Source organism: Peromyscus californicus, unplaced genomic scaffold (assembly GCF_007827085.1).
Source record: "Peromyscus californicus insignis strain IS unplaced genomic scaffold, ASM782708v3 Scaffold_6__1_contigs__length_162567912, whole genome shotgun sequence".
Lineage (NCBI taxonomy): Eukaryota > Metazoa > Chordata > Mammalia > Rodentia > Cricetidae > Peromyscus > Peromyscus californicus.
In genome coordinates, this window is record NW_026294584.1 from 47,372,480 (window position 1) to 47,389,281 (window position 16,802).

At 45.5% G+C, this 16,802-nt stretch overlaps 1 protein-coding gene across 1 annotated transcript; it reads left to right on the forward strand.

The window, feature by feature from the left end:
* Window positions 1-488: 488 nt before the first annotated feature.
* LOC128098963 (aldose reductase-related protein 2) lies at window positions 489-15,508 on the forward strand. Its single transcript, XM_052720544.1, has 10 exons — window positions 489-554; window positions 2,463-2,630; window positions 3,742-3,858; window positions 4,596-4,673; window positions 9,529-9,651; window positions 9,918-10,024; window positions 10,835-10,916; window positions 11,770-11,853; window positions 12,393-12,475; window positions 15,309-15,508. The coding sequence occupies exons 1-10, from the start codon at window positions 489-491 to the stop codon at window positions 15,349-15,351; spliced, it is 951 nt and encodes a 316-aa protein (XP_052576504.1). The 3' UTR covers window positions 15,352-15,508.
* Window positions 15,509-16,802: the final 1,294 nt, after the last annotated feature.

The window sequence follows — 16,802 nt, forward strand, 5'->3', positions numbered from 1 at the left end:
GTCTGTCTTTTAACTTCAGACCAGCACCTCTGTTGTTGATTTCTGTAATCGACAACAGTTGTCACAAAATAACTGATGAAAGCCTCCTTCCTCATTTTGCCTCTGAAAACTTTGGCATGCTTTAACCTCTTGGAATATCTACAGGGTTCACTACTCTCCACGAAATGTTGCATCTCAAGCAAATTCAGCAATGCATCTTGAAGGACCTTTCACCCCGTGTTATTTAGGTTCATAAACCTCTAAGTAGCTCTCCCAGAGTAATTCACGCTGCACAAGGGAGACTTTCTACTGGGTTATGATTAATCCTCATTCACTCTCTTCAGTCTTACAGAAGACTGAGATAAACTTCCTGTTCAGAGTCGGTCCCTGGGTGTGGCTGCTTGCTCATGCACTAGGATTCCGCCTCTTCGTCCAGGATATAAAGCCTCCACAAGCCTCATTACCAGCACACGGACATCGGCTCTCTCAGGAAGTTTTCGACAGCAACCATGGCCACCTTCGTGGAGCTCAGTACCAAAGCCAAGATGCCCATTGTGGGCCTGGGCACCTGGCAGGTGAGTGTGCCGTCTTGGGAGACCTGCTGTCTTCAAGTAGAATCTTGGCATTTCCTTCTCTTTCCCCAGTATCTGCTGAGGGTTTGGAATCCTGGAGCCAGGACCCAAGTTGCTGCTGGCTTTTGTACTGCTTCAGGCCTCAAAGCTCAGACAGGTTTTTCTGAGCCGTGATGATAACTTCTCGAACAAATGTCAAGTTTCCAGCTGTCCCTGGACTTTAAAAACAAAAGGCTCCAGGCAGTTACTCTCTTAGCAAGCTTTCCTCTGAACTTATGAGACCCCCAACATTTTATAGATCTTGACTGTGTTTTGGGTTTTTTTCTTGCTGAGTAATTCAAAGACAGAACACTGAGCTCCACATGCCCCAGCTTTCCTTGCTGCCAATGGGGAAGGACTCCGTCAGGAGGATCTGGCCTGGAGCCTGTGTGAAAGACAGAGTCTCAGACCCCTGCCTAGGCTACTGAACTGGCCCCTGCCCCTTACCAAGACTCCACCCGATTCCCGGGCACATTAAACTCTAAGCACGAAGACCACAGAGCCTGGGCTCGGGGTCTGCCTGGCAGTGTTACTCCCCTGGCAGAATGTCCCCTGGCCCATCTTCCTTTCCAGTGAAGCAGATTCCCCAGCCTCTGTTGAGACAAGTCTGATACTGTTCTATCTCCCAACCCTGCCTTGCACTTCCCTTGGTGATAATAGGACAGTGGCTAACTCGTTTCCAGGAAGGAGCTCTCTATTTGATTTCTGGAGACAGGGAGTTCAAGTTGCCCTAGAACTCACCCTGTAGCTTAGGTTGGCCTTGAACTTGGCAATCCCCCTGCCTCAGCCTCCAGATGTTATTACAGGTGTGAGCCTCTCCAAGGAGCTGTTGTTGGAGCCCATGGCTCCTGTTCTAGGGATTTAGCCACTGCCTCGTCTCCTGTACTGTCTTTTCATCTGCCCGTGGGACACAGATAGGACACTGCCTTGTTTCAGCACTGGGTTGAAATCTTACTTGAATTTGCTCTATAACAGAAATTTCACTTTCTACCAAGCTGACAGGCACTCTTCTGAGAGTTACTCAGAAGTAACTCTCAGAAATTCAAAATTAGACGGAGAGCTGGGCAAGGGAGTTGTTTTAAAGATAAGGAGGTGGCATTGACCTGAACGAGTCTGTTCTTACCTGTAGAAAGGCAGGCAAGTATGGTATGAGGGGAGGGCCCAGGTATTTCTGAATGGCTAGAGGCCATGTCTTGTCCCAGGGAAGCAGATCGTTTATCTCTGTGGTGCTTTTCTGTGTTTGATACTTAACCAAGACATTTTTAGAGTTGGTGAGAGAGGAAGGGTCTTTGTTTGGTTGGTTGGTTGGTTTTGTTTGTTTGGTTGGTTGAAGGCTTTTTTATATTCATGTTTTATTTTGAAGGCAACTATGAACCCCAGGCTGGCCTCAAACTCACAATCCCCCTGCCTCTTATTTCCTAAATGCTGGGATTACACACATGGGCCACCACACCCAGTGGTTTGGCTTTTGTTTAAAAAAGAAGTCTACGGTATTCCGTCCATTTACACTGCTGTGTGGCAGAGTCTGAATTTATCATTCTCCACCTTCTTCACGTGGTCTGGGGCTGAAATTCCTCTGGGTCACTTCAGAGTTGAGTTTGGCTCTCAGCAAGTTGCAGTGGGAGCCATCTGTCACCTCAGAAACAAGAGACTCTTTAAGAGCTGGTGGATTTGATGGGAACTGACTTTTAGCTGGGAAGAGAACATGTGCTGGTGAACGTTACGGTCCACTTTTTCTTCCCCTTGAAAAGTTGGTTTTCTTCCCCAGTGTCCCCCAGCCATGCTGTGGTTTTCAGAAGCTGGGCTGTGTGGAGTCTGGTGAGCAAAGTCTTGGCATAAGAGCATCCAATGGCCTTTTCTGTTGCCTTTTAGTCTCCCCCAGGCCAAGTCAAGGAAGCTGTGAAGGTGGCCATTGATGCTGGATATCGCCATATTGACTGTGCGTATGCCTATTACAATGAGCACGAAGTAGGAGAAGCCCTCCAAGAGAAGATCAAAGGGAAGGCTGTGAAGCGGGAAGACCTCTTCATTGTCAGCAAGGTACAATGGCCCACTTGGTGGACATGACTTCAAAGCCAGTAGAAGAACCTGGTCCATACCAAGAGCCCTACCCATCATTCTCCTAAACTCCTTCCTTGCTCTTGTTACGTCTGTGGGCGTGAAGATCCACACCCCAAGTCAGTACTGAGAAGGTTCCGCTGTTGGCCCACCCTCCAGTGTTAGCTTTCCCATAACCAGATGGTTATGTTGAGGTTCGAGTGTGCTCTTCACTGTCTTGCTTTCTGTCAGTGGGATCCTTCTACCTGGTCAGAAGCTAGGGGTGCCATCAAGGGTGGGTCCTGGGGCTGGAGCGATGGCTCAGGGGTTAAGAGTGCATACAGTTCTTGCAGAGGACCACAATTTGGTTCCTAGCACTAACAGGGGGTGGCTCACAGCTTCTGTAACTCAAGCTCCAAAGCACTCCACATCCTCTTCTGGCTTCTACAGGCAACCCACTCACATTCGAGTGTACATAGGCATGTACACATAAATAATAAATAAAATAAATCCCTTGGAAAAGGGATGGGCCCTGAGCCATACCGCTCGGCACTGTGTTCTCCGTGGCTATGTAGAGAGAGCTTTTTTTTTTTTTTTAATCATTACATAGGAATACCTTTTTATCTCAATTCAGTAAAGGGTGAATTATAAAATGCTATTTTAAAAAAAGGAGAGAGGCGAGTGGAGTGTGAGGTGGTTGTTTGGGTATAACTAGCTGGGACACTCTACCCACTTGGAAGCAGCAGCATCTGGTGTGAGAAACAGACTCACTGTACAGAGTGGCCACTTAAACTCCTTGTAATTCACCATTAGGGTCTGGTGTCTTGGAGATATGTGACTAAGCCCCAATATCCTCAGAATGCTAAGTGATCTAAGAAATACACAGAATTCTGTAAGCATGGGAAAACAAATCACCCTGAACATGCAGGAAATAACCTGACTCACGGAGCCCTTGGAACCTTGCATATCAGATCATGTATGTTAATTAGCCAATTTGGTTAAATATAAATAGCTTGTCTTGAGGTGAGATCAGACTGTAAATCTCAGAGCAGGGAGGGTGAGCTTAGCGTGGCCCCCTCTCCAGTTTCTAATGCTTCCTTGTTGCACTCTGCAGCTGTGGCCCACCTGCTTTGAGAGGAAGCTGCTAAAGGAAGCCTTTCAGAAGACCCTCACGGATCTGAAACTGGACTATCTGGACCTCTATCTTATTCACTGGCCACAGGGACTTCAGGTATGAGCTGCTTTCCGTACCTTCTATGGCTGCTGAGATAGGGCTGTGGGAAGGGGGGCAGGGGAGAAGCCTGCCAACTTCCTGTTGATTCCAGGTCCAGTGATGCCCTCTCAAAAGATGTCTTTGGCTATTCTTGCATATTCTATTTTAAAGTTTGACACTCCTTCCAAGCAAAGTGTGCCTAGGGAGTGGCTTCCCAGAGCAAAGCCCAAGTATGACAATGTTGGGAAGTATTAAATCCATGCTAAAACAAAACAAAACAAAACAAAACCCCCCATTACTCAGCTCCCGGAGCCCTGCGTCTGCTTGCTGTGAGGGGTTGAAGGGCTGGGAGTTCTCAGTAGCTCCCCTCACTCATGCACAGCTAGGGTGATGGTAACCACCCAAGCTCTGGACTCCAGAGGAGTCAAGGACAGGATCTGGTTACAGTCTTCAGCAAACTATACCATTCAGAGCTAGCCCGTGCCTAGTGATATTGAAATTAAAATTTCCTCCGGGTCTATGTGGGTCCAGGTACACTGCGTTCATTTCCACAGTGATGAAAATTCCTGATAGCATCTTTGACATACAGTAGTAGATTTGGGAATCAGTCCAGCAGCTTCTGTAATTTAGGATTTACCTACTACAGTAGGTTGGGATAGAGATGGTATTGAAGCTGATGTTTGGTATTTCACTGTCCTGGAGCCTTGCTTCATAGGGCAGGTTCAGCCAACGGGCATTTTGTTTTGTATTTACAGCCTGGAAAGGAGTTATTCCCCAAAGACGACCAAGGCAATGTCCTCACCAGTAAGATAACATTCTTGGATGCCTGGGAGGTAGGTTCCAGCTTCTACTGTCCAATGGAGATGTTGTCATTACGGTATGAAAAGGCCCATGTCTTGTGTGTAATTCTGTCTCATTTCCTCAAGTTCTTCCTACTCCTTCCTTACCATCTTTGGATTTAGGGTTCATCTGGCATCATCTACTTTTTTTTTTTTGAGATGGTCCCACAGTGTATCCCTGGCTAGCCTGGAGCTCCCAGAGATCCATTGGCTTCTGCCTCCCAGGTTCTGGGATTAAAATCCTTTGTTTTTGAGGTGACTATTAGGATCTTAATTGAGACAAGAAATACAGTGTTCCTCAGTTTGTGGTAAGCACGTGTGCTGTGTTGACACTAACAGCAGGTGCTTGGTACAAGGATGCTGTCTTGACTTGTACAATTTAGCTGAGTAGCCAAGGGAAATTATTATTATTATTATTATTATTATTATTATTATTATTATTATTTTGGGTTTTCAAGACAGGGTTTCTCTGTGCAGCCCTGATTGTCCTAGAACTCAGACATCTGCCTACCTCTGCTGGGATTAAAAGCATGCACCACCACACCCAGCTAGCCTAGGGAAAAGATTGAACTCCTTCAAGCCAGTTAATTCTTAGATATGGGCTTTTTGTGAGAAGGCTTAGTGGTTCAGTGCTTGCTGCACAAGCAGAAGAATCCAGAATGCACACAAAGCCAGGTGTGGAAGCACATGTCTGTAATTCCTGTGCTCATACAGCAAGGTAGGAGGGAAAGACAGACAGTCCCCAGATCTTCAGCCCATTAGTGCAGTATATACAGAGATGAAAACAAAGAGACCCTGTCTTATGCAAGGTGAAAGGTGAGGAACGACACCTGAGGTTGTCCATTGACCTTCGCATACTTGTCATGGCCTGTGTTCCTGCACATACACACCGTGAACACACTCACATAATACACTCTACCGCTCTATATCCTTCAGGGTGTGATAAGGATGAAGAGAGCTAACATCCAAAGCTTCATTACGGTGCATTAGTCACCAACCGTGTGAGGGAATGTTACTTTCTCTATGCACAAATGATGAAATCAGTAACCAGGAGAATTGGGACATCATCAAGTTACACAACAGGGGTATGACACAATTAAGATTAGACACAGTTCTATCTGACTCAAAAGTCCAGTTACCAAAATTTTTAGCACCATGCGTGGCAAACAGTGAGCATATATCTAAACATCAGAAAATAGCAAGCACCTTGCTTTTTAAAAACCCAAACAATTCAGTCTATCAGCTGTGTTCCTTTGGAGAACCCAGATCAACACTTGATGTCCAAAATAATGTTCAAAAGCTAAATAGGTTGTGGGTGCTTTCAAACATCAACAGTGGAAAAAGTGAACGAGCTAGTCATAAACAAGCAGTGATAGAGATTCCAAGAATTCATGTGTTGCTTGTCCAGCAGCCCTGAATTTGGGTTGTGTCTCCCTACTTCAGAATGACTTACACGGGTTTTCCTAAGAGGAGGGAACTGATAGAATGACATTAAATGTAACTCTTCTATGGTTAGTTTATCCCAAAGTGTTTAGACCCCAGCACAGTGTTTTCGCTACTCTGAACTTTAACTGGAGGTAGCAGGATAGTATGGAGAACACGGTGTGTAACAGTGGAAGGGACGGAGAGGAAGCAGAGCCACCGCTGATGTTTTATAATGGCAGGGCTGGCAGCCCTATTGTTGTGGAATGCTGTGCTCTGGCCAAAACACGGCTATTGCTTTCTTTTATTTATTTTATTTTATTTTTTTATAATTTGATTTAATATTACCTATCAGCCACAGATTCCTCTGTCCTCCCTCCCCCCGCCCTCCCCTCAGCCCACCCCCCATTCCCATCTCCTCCAGGGCAAGGACTCCCTTGGGGATTCAGCTCAACCTGGTAGATTCAATCCAGGCAGGTCCAGTCCCCTCCTCCCAGGCTGAGCAAAGTGTCCCTGCATAGGCCCCAGGTTCCAAACAGCCGGCTCATGCACTAAGGACAGGTCCAGGTCCCACTGCCTGGGTGCCTCCCAAACAGTTCATGCTGATCAATTGTCTCACTTATCCAGAGGGCCTGATCTAGTTGGCTTTCTTTTAACAGAGCAATCTCCTGTAAACACGAGACCCTCACAAGACTGGGTCCACTAACCTTCCCTCGTGAAATGAGGCTGGGAGGAGGGTCCACGGGGATCGTGGGGTAGACCAGGGTCAGGAGCAGCTCAAGAGTTCGCACACAGGGCCCCTCCTCTTGCATGTGGGCACGTAAGGGGTTAATGGTTGCTGGAAAGACGTTTTCTTTGGTGGTGTAGCAGCTCTGAAGTTGGCCCTGCTCCCATAGGTAGCTCCTCACTCTTGGTCCTGTGAGAAAGCAGTTCAATGAGTTGTTTTACCGGCTTAGACTTGGGTGGTAGACCCAAAGGACTCGGGGGTCACTTGGTCTGCTGTTGGCACCCCATCTGGGCTGAATAGATGTCTGTGTCTCCCCTGGAAAAGATAACACAACACCTAAAGATATTTTTGAAAGGAATTATTCTCAACAAGTAAATCATTAATTATGTCTGCTAGCAACAGAAAGCGGGTTACAAGAAAGTCTAGGGCGAAATTTAGAAATTGTGGATTTAGTTCACTGGTGAGAATCTACCTCCCAAGCACAAGGCCCTGGGTCCAGTCACTAACACAGCAGGAAAATAAAATTCTAAAATCTGTCTATACTTTTATAATGGGTCTTGAAGATTTTCTTGAGTCTTTCTGACCTGGATGGGAAAAGGAAAAATTAAAGGCCTCCAAAATGACCAGCAACAATAAAGAACCACCTACTTTGATTGATGGCTTAGTGAACAATAGAGTGGTTTTATACACATGGAGTAAACAACAATGAATAGTCTGTGTGGCATTCATTTTTGCACTGAAACTTATTATTAATAACTTGACATGATAACTGTTGTACATGACCATGTAATAATTTAGTAATATTTCATAGTGAGATGTGGAGACCACCCAAGCTTTGGTTCTTATACTGAATTAACTATGACAATTCTGTCACAGTCAGATACCTAAGGATATCCCTGACTTGCCTAGTGCTATGTCCTAAGGCTGAATCCAATAATTAACGCCAAATGGAACCTTTTAAGAGCATATGTAGACAAGCTGTAGGTGTTGATTAGAGAAGAGCAGGATTAACCATGCGAGCATGGAGCAGTTCCTTTGGAACAACCACCAATCCAATAGAAACCTTACTGACTGACCTCCAGAAGAGGGCAGGGGAAATTAATGTAAAGAAGGTAGGGTGGATCATACATGCAAACCAAAGTTAATTTAGGATACAAACACATTAAAATTATCTCATTCCACCTCCTGGTCTCATCAACGCTAGATAGCTCTGCCTATCAAAGTCCTCCTTCACTCAGCCTGGTGGCTCTCAACTTCGTACACTAAGTTCAACAGGGAGTTTTGAACATCCTACTTCCAAGGCTGTATCACAGAGGAAGTCAGTAAGAAGCTTGGGAGTGGGGCTGGAATGTTACCACAAGACTTTTTTGGGGGGGGCAAGGTCTCACTATGTAACTTTGGCTGCCCTGAAACTCACTATATAAACCAGGCTGCCTCTTGGCTGGGATAAAAGTTATGTGCCACCACACCCAGCAACATTTTTTTAAGCTTTCAGAGGGTTCCAAGTTGCATGAAGGCTGAGAAACTGTACCCAGTTCTCACGGTTTCTACTGTTAGTTTTGCTTCTGACTTCTTTTGCGCTCTGTTCATGGATTCCCTCCTTTGTGCTATTTTTTTTTTCAGGCCCAATTTAAACTCTGCTTATCCTGTCATTCTGGGACCCATGTGGATTCCTTCCTTCCCACACTGATGCTCAGGGTTATGCCCACTGTCAAATGAGCCCAAACAGCCTCATTGTGAAGGCTGATGGCTCACTGAAAGACACACACTGTGTACTTTTATATTCTGCAAACTCCTCGGCAGGGACTTGTAATAAATGAATTACAAGTACATGCTGAGTTTGTGGCTGCCACTATCAAGTATGATATCTTGACAAATTTGTGAATTGTTCATTTTAGGCAAAATTATTTTTAGAAATACCCGTTCTTAGGGTTAACATAGAGTCATGGTTGTGGCAAGTAGTCAATTGGCCAGATTTCAGACCCACCTAGCCCTAGGTTGGGCACCTTGCTAGGGTCTGATATGTCTGCATGTCTCCCCACTGGAAAACAAGCTATATGTCAGAGGAAAGTGGGGGTCAGAACCCAGATAGGCAGCTGGTTCTGATGACACAGGCCTGTAATCCAGGTGCAGGAGGCAGAGGCGGGAGGATCACAAGATGAGGTTAACCTGGGCTACAGAGGAAGTTCAAGGCTAATCTGGATAATTAGAGAGACCATGTCTCAACTTTTAAAATGAAAAGAAAAAAGGCTAGAGATGTAGCTCAATAGCAGAGTGCCTGAATGACCCTAGCATCGCATCCATCCCCAATCTCTCTCTCTCTCTCTCTCTCTCTCTCTCTCTCTCTCTCTCTCTCTCTCTCTCTCTCTCTCTCACACACACACACACACACACACACACACACACACACACACACACACACACACACACACACACACACAGCAGGGGGAGAAAAAGGGTAAAAGCCAGGAAGCCTATTTTCTCAGGTTATACCGATTTGGGTGAGGTGAGCACAGAGCACATACATTCCTAGCAGCATCTGCCCCTTGACGGGCATCTACTGTCGGGACTGACATTTCTAGTGTCGCAGCTTACCTAACCTGGAGGGTTGTTTATCCATTCCTCTTATCTCAGGACTAAGCCAAGCCAGCATCCCTGTATCCTCCTACAGCCATCAAACGGTCTTCCTTACTGTGACAGGTCATGGAGGAACTGGTGGATGAAGGGCTAGTGAAAGCCCTGGGCGTCTCCAACTTCAACCACGTGCAGATTGAAAGGCTCCTGAACAAGCCTGGGCTGAAACACAAGCCAGTGACCAACCAGGTAAGTTCTCTTTGGTGAAGGGTCCTGCTCTGTGACTGCTTCCACACTGGGAGGCAATTTCCATACTATCTGCTGAGTTTCATCTCTGAGGTCAGTGTTCAGGATGCTCAGGGAGGTGGGAGGCAGATCTCTGGGTCTGGTCTGTAGCACATCTATCAGTGGGTTGTATTTGGCCTGTGTGTTGGTCTTTTCTTGTGCCTGGAGTTCCTCTGAGCCACTCAGGAAGGAAGGCCCACTTCCCTAGTGACAGGTGTTTTCTCTTGCAGGTCGAGTGCCACCCATACCTCACCCAGGAGAAATTGATCCAGTACTGCCACTCCAAGGGCATCACTGTCACGGCCTACAGTCCCCTGGGCTCTCCACATAGGCCTTGGTGAGGCTTCAAGTGGTGACTTTCTTCTATCACTCTTTTTTTTTTTTTTTTTTTTTGGTTTTTCGAGACAGGGTTTCTCTATGTAGCTTTGTGCCTCTCCTGGAACTCACTTGGTAGCCCAGGCTGGCCTTGAACTCACAGAGATCCGCCTGGCTCTGCCTCCGTGTGCTGGGATTAAAGGCATGCGCCACCATCGCCCGGCTCTTCTATCACTCTTAAAATTAGTGTTTAATAATTGGCTAGTATCGATATGAATTTCTTTCTTTCTTTCTTTTTTTTTCTTTTTCTTTTCTTTCTTTTTTTAAAGACAGGGTTTCTCTGTGTAGCTTTGGAGCCTTTCCTGTAACTCACTCTGTAGCCCAGGCTGGCCTCAAACTCACAGAGATCCACCTGCTTCTGCCTCCCCAGTGCTGGAATTAAAGGCATGTGCCACCACCGCCTGGCTGGTATGAATTTCTTATGCACCTGGAAAAAAATGTTTCTATAGCAATATATCTAACATACCCAAATCAGATTGGGGGGGCTCGGGCACAATGGTTTTTTTTTTTAGAAAAGACAGGATGCCTTACCTCTTAAGAGTGCTCCATTTCTGCTATTTAGTGCTAGAGCATGCTTACAAATTCCCGAGGCTCCAGAGCCTACGGATGGGACCCCAGGAAAGATACAATGCTTCCAGGTGGCTCCCCTGACTGCTTTGCAGTTGGAGAAGGCTGTGGTGCTCAGCCTTGATACTGTCATGGAAGTGGGGTTCATTCAATGCATGGAACAGCCCTGGTGACTTGTTCATTCCAGCTATCTTTCTGCCTTTAGGGCCAAGCCAGAAGACCCTTCACTACTAGAGGACCCCAAGATTAAAGAGATTGCTGCAAAGCACAAGAAAACCTCAGCCCAGGTAAAATATGCTGCTCCCATTTTAATCCTGCAATCCCTTTAAATTTGTTTTTTGAGAGTTTCTCTGTATATCCCTGACTGTCCTAGAACTCACTCTATAGACCAGGCTGGCCTTGAACTCATAGAGATCTGCCAGCCTCTGCCCCCTGAATGCTAGGATTAAAGGTGTGTGGTGTTTTGTTTTGTTTTTGGGTGTTTTTTGTTTTGCAATACATTTTTATAGTCTTGCTTTATTCTTTATATTGCCTTCTTTTAATCCCTTAGAGAGGAAGAAGTGGGAAATGTAAGTGTATTGGTGTCTTTGGGAAATCCAGCTGGTGGTGTCCAATGAGAACCACCACTCTTCATCAGCTCCCTGCCACGTCCTCACTTCTAACTGGAGAAATCATGGTGTATCTTTCAGGATTAAGGGAGATAAATGAGCCATAGGGAGCTGCAGAGATAGTCCTTGTGTTAGTTACTTTTCTACTGCTCTGAAAGGTACCATGACCAAGGCAACTTACGGAAAACAGGGTTTATTTGGAGCTTACAGCTCCAGAGGGATAGGAGCCCATCACCGTCATGGCAGGGAACATGGCAGCCGTCAGGCAGGCATGGTGCTGGAGCAGGAGCTAAGGGCTCACATCTCAACCCACAAGCAGGAAGACGAGAGCACACTGGGACAACATAAGTCTGGAAACCTTAAGCCCGCCCTCAGTGACATACTTTCTCCAACAAGGCCACGCCTAATCCTTCCCGAACTGATCCACTAACTGCCAACCAAGTTTTCTAACACATGGACCTGTGGGGCCATTCTCATTTAAACCACAATTCTCCTCTTTTAGTGAACACATGCCTTCACATTTTGTGCACAGGTTCTGATTCGGTTCCACATCCAGAGGAATGTGGTGGTGATCCCCAAGTCCGTGACACCAGCACGGATACTTGAGAACTTTCAGGTAAGATCCTGGTTAACCCTCTGCTACGTATGTATCGGAGGACTCTCAGTAGGCTTCTCATCCTATCCTGCAGCATCAGTGATGTCCCTAACTTCTCATCATCACGTGAACTCTTGTGCCAGTGAGCTGGCCTCAACAGAGCTGAGATAAAGCACCAGTGGGCCACACATGAGCTGAGGGTAGAGCCGGAGAAGCCCTGTCAGCTCTGAGCATAGGTGTACCGTATGCACAGAGAAGAACCTTGCTTTCCCATGAGCACTTAGATCAAGGACCATAGATTATCCTGTCCAAGTACAGACTGCCCTGGCCTTCACAGCAACCTTTTAGCTGAATGGACTGGACTTGAAGAAATACCTTCTGGACGGATCCATGTGTCTTTCAAGGATTAGACACTATGCAAACTGAGATTTTGTGACTCTAAACCCTAGAAATAACTCAGTCTTAAACTAGAAATGGTTTGTATGTAGTGCGAGCTTATGTACAGTCTCAGGTGCCAGCCCTTTCCTTGCTAAGGAGCTTTGGGACTCTTGTCTTTCCAGGTCTTTGACTTCCAGCTGAGTGACCAGGAGATGGCCACTATCCTCAGCTTCAACAGAAACTGGAGGGCCTGCCTGCTGCCTGAGTAAGTGGGTAGGGTTATGTATGAGCTTCCTGAAGCTGCAGAGGATTAACTGGAAGGGTTGGAAGACATCCAGGATAACTTTATCTTCAAATACTATCTTCTGGAAGTTGTGCAAAAGTAAAGTTTGAGTCATGGGAAGTCGTGACTGCTAATTGCTGCTAATTCTATGAATTTTACACCTGGAGCCAGAGTTTCAAGAAAGAACGTGATGTTCTGTAGTTGGTTTTTTCACTCTTTGGGGGCCCACCACCCAGATCCAAAATAAATATGTGGAGACTTATTCTTACTTATGAATGCCCAGCCTTAGCTTGGCTTGTTTCTAGCCAGCTTTTCTAACTTAAATTATCCCATTTCTCTTTAACTATGCCTTACCTCGGGGATTTTTACCTTTCTTTATTCTATATATCTTTCTTTCCTTCTTACTCCATGGCTGGCTGTGTGGCTGGGTGGTTGGTCCCTGGTGTCCCCCTCCCCTTTCCTCTCTTCTCACTCCTCACTCTCTTCCCTAGATGTCTCCTCCTATTTATTCTCTCTGCCTGCCAGCCCCACCCATTCCTCTCTTCTGCCTAGCTATTGGTGTTTCAGCTCTTTATTAGACTGATCGGGTGTTTGGGGCAGGCAAAGTAACATAGCTTTACAGAGTTAAACAAATGCCACATAAAAGAATGCAGCACACCTTTGCATCATTAAACAAATATTCCATAACATAAACGAATGCAACACATCTTCAACTAGTATTCCACAACACTGTTCCTTTTCTGGAGGCAGAAGCACTTATCCACTCACTCATTCATTAATGACTTACCTGCAATGTGGTACGTGCCAGCAAGTCCTAGGTATTTGGCACAGCACGCTATACAAACTTCATGCTTCCCAAGCTTGTATTGTAGCACCATCTGAAGTGACTTTAAGTATGTATGTCAGACAGTAACAAATGCCGTAGAGGAAAGTAAAATAGGTAAAAAGTATGGGAAGTGGTGCATCCTGGTGGAGTAGGTGTTTTACATGTCATGACCCAGGGGGCAGTTTTGCTGATATATCAAGTCACAGCTGAAAGAGGCAAAAGATGCAGCATGTGGTATTAGGAGAACGCCTTTCTTGGCGATTGCAGCAGTGAGTTCAGATGCCCCGAGGGAGTGAATTTAGGGCCCTGGAATAAGGGGCCAGTGAAGCTGTAGCAGATGAGTAAAGGCTATTGTGGGAAGAAAGGAACTCAGCCTTAAAGCTAAGGGCATGCAGCTGGTACACACCGCGAGAAGGATTTTGATTTTAGAATGGAAGGCACTTAGAAGCCAGGAGAGGATGTGACATGTCTGAAAAGTTCCAAGCTGACTTCTGCATTGAGGGACCACAGGGAGCCTACTATAATAATCCGGTGAAGAGAGGACAATAATTGGACCTGGCTTCCAATAGAAAACAGCCAACTGAATTTGCCAAAAAAAAAAAAAAAAAAAATGAACAAACACGGTTTTGCTTGGTTGGTTTTGTTTTTGCATGAGCAATTCAAGAACAGAATTGTCATTTAGAAGTGAAGGATTTGGCTTGAGACATGATTCTGATGCCTTTTGATTATCAAATAGGTAATGTGAGATAGTTACATAAGTGAGTGGAGGTAATAGATTGGTCATTCAGGAGTAAGCCCAGCTGACTTGTAATCCAAACTTCAGTCATTCAATAGCTATGAAGTCTTGGATAGATTTATAACTTTGCCAATTCCGATTCCTTATTTACAGAGTAGGAATGATAATACCAAATACAGCAAATATCCATTGAATACAAGTTTAGGATTTATCAGAGATCCTAGCTCATGGCTTATCTTGCCTTGTTTAATACAACAACTATAATACAACAACCAATCTATCAATTTCATCATGATTTCCCACTTTTCTGTAATATGGAATGAACAGTATCTATGAGGGCCTTGACAGTGGGCCTGTTTCTGAGACCCTGGCCACTGCATACTTCTCTACCCTCTTTTCTGTATACCTTTTCTTTACTTCTTAGTCTGTGTCTGACTGTGTGGCTGGGTGGCTGGGTAGCTTGGTGGCTGGCCCTGAAGTCCTCCCCCTTCCTCTCTAATTCCTCCATCTCCTTCCTCCAGGTTTCTCCTTCTACTTATCCTCTCTGTGTGCCAGTCCCACCTATCCTTTCTCCTGCCTTGCTATTGGCCATTCAGCTCTTTATTAGACCATCAGGTGTTTTAGACAGGCACAGTAACACAGCTTCACAGAGTTAAACAAATACAACATAAACAAAAGTAACACACCTTGAAATAATATTCCCCAACAATCGTTCCAGGGAATGAGGTGAGGAGAGGCTGAGAAAGCACATAGAAAGTACATTCTTATATATTCCATATAAGAATGCCTGGACTGGGAAGTGGCTCAGTTGAGAGAGTGTTTATCTGGTATACATGAACACTTGAGTTGGATCCCCAGTAGTACATAAAACCAGGCCTCTTCTAAATCCATGGCCTCTTTTTTCATTAATTGTTGTTACATACATGTATGTTTATGTATATACATACACATTCCTAAGAGATCAAGGAGAGGCATATGGGAAGTTCTGGAGGGAGGAAAGGGAAGAGGGAAGGGATATGATCATATTATAATCTCAATACATAAGAGAAATAATAAAAAAAATAAGTAAAACCAGGCCTGGTGGCACATGCTTCTAATCACAGTCCTCTGGTGGTGGGGGCAGGAGGATTGTAAGTTCAAAGTTGTTCTCTGCTGCATAGAGTTCAGAGCCAGACTAGGATACATGGGACCTTGTCTAAAAAAAAAAAAATCATTAGATGACACTAACGTTTTCTCCATGCTTGTTGCTGCAGGACAGTAAACATGGAAGAATATCCCTACAATGAGGAATATTGAGGCTAAACCATCTGATGAGGCTTTGCTGACGTACACCTCACTCATTCCTGGACTCCCATCTGAGGCAAGCCTGCCTGACATTGTGCTCTTGGTGATGCTGTTCTTAAATCCTCATGCTGAACCCAGGAGTAGACTGCAAGGAAATGTGACTCTGAGAAGCGAATGGGCATTTCTTTCACTAATTTAAACTGACTGAATGTTCGTCAAAAAACCCAGAAACTCTGGTAACATAGGAGGATATAAAGATAAAACAATAAAAATCATAACAGTCACAAACATACCCAACAAGTTTTGAGGTGATTTTTGAATGAGTGAACTCGTTGGGGCCAACTCTTATCCTTCACATTTTACACGGGACAAAATGGAAGCGTGGCAAAGCCACGAGCTTGCTTGCTTGAGGTCCCTGAGAAGTGAGTGGCTAAAACCAAGTTTCAAAGGAAGGTGCTCTCACAGAGAACACAAGGCAATTTGATGCCCTCCTCTGCCCAAGTCTTCTTACCTCTTCTATTTCCCGGTGACTTTCTTGGCACTTTCTTCTGGTCACTCCCCAACCTTGCCTTTAATACCCCATCATGCCTTAGAGTCAGTGTGTCTTTAATACCCCATCAGGCCTAAGAGTCAGGGCTGGTGGGGAAAGAGTCTGAAATCCACAAAGGACATACCTGGGTAAATGGGGAGTCTGCACATGAAAAATCTATCGCCATTTATTTGGGACGTGCTCCTTTTCTATAGTATTTCTTCTTGGAAACATTGCAGCCATTGAGAAAGGCATAGAGAAGAACATAAAGGCACCTGGCCACCCATCTTACACACTTAAAGACGCTCACATCGGGTCACATTTGCGCCAAATGGTTTGAAAAGAGAAAAGCATTCAAAAACTAAGTGGTAACCGTGGGGTGGAAAACCTCTCTAGCTCACCCTAACCCTGCTCCCCACAGTTAGTGTCTCATCTACTGCTCGGAGGCCTGCTTGCTTCCAGTCCTGACCTTCCTCCAGTGTGCATGGTGGTGACGGTGGGTGGACACCTATACTTCAGGGCTCCTTGTCAGATGGCTTCCCCTGGGACTGCTTAGTGGTGGGGACTACCATTAGGGAGCTGTAGGGCTCAAGAAGCAAAATGTGGTTTTCAGATGCTGTTTCTCATAGACGCTCTTTCTCACAGCCTTGACCTTGCTTCTGTCTCCTACCAGTTCACGAAGCTTCTAGGATTAGAACACACCACTTTGTCCCTTCCTTAATGCAGTACTCCGTCAACTTCTCAGAGGGGTGGGTCTTCCTTTTGAGGCTCTGGTGTTGCCCTCACTGACTCTCCCCTACTTTTGCTGGCTGCTGGCCTTATAGTTTCTTCTTCAGAAGTGCTGACTTCTCTGACTTCTCATGTTGCTCTTATAGAGAAACCAGCCATTGGATTCATGACCCACCCTCACCAAGCATGCCATCATCATCGTCAA

Excerpts from the sequence above, each read along its gene's own strand:
- LOC128098963 (XM_052720544.1), top strand. The coding sequence starts at position 489 with ATGGCCACCTTCGTGGAGCTCAGTACCAAAGCCAAGATGCCCATTGTG. Across the intron at positions 3,859-4,595 it reads ACTGGCCACAGGGACTTCAG|CCTGGAAAGGAGTTATTCCC; the intron begins GTATGAGCTGCT and ends TTGTATTTACAG. Across the intron at positions 11,854-12,392 it reads GGATACTTGAGAACTTTCAG|GTCTTTGACTTCCAGCTGAG; the intron begins GTAAGATCCTGG and ends TTGTCTTTCCAG.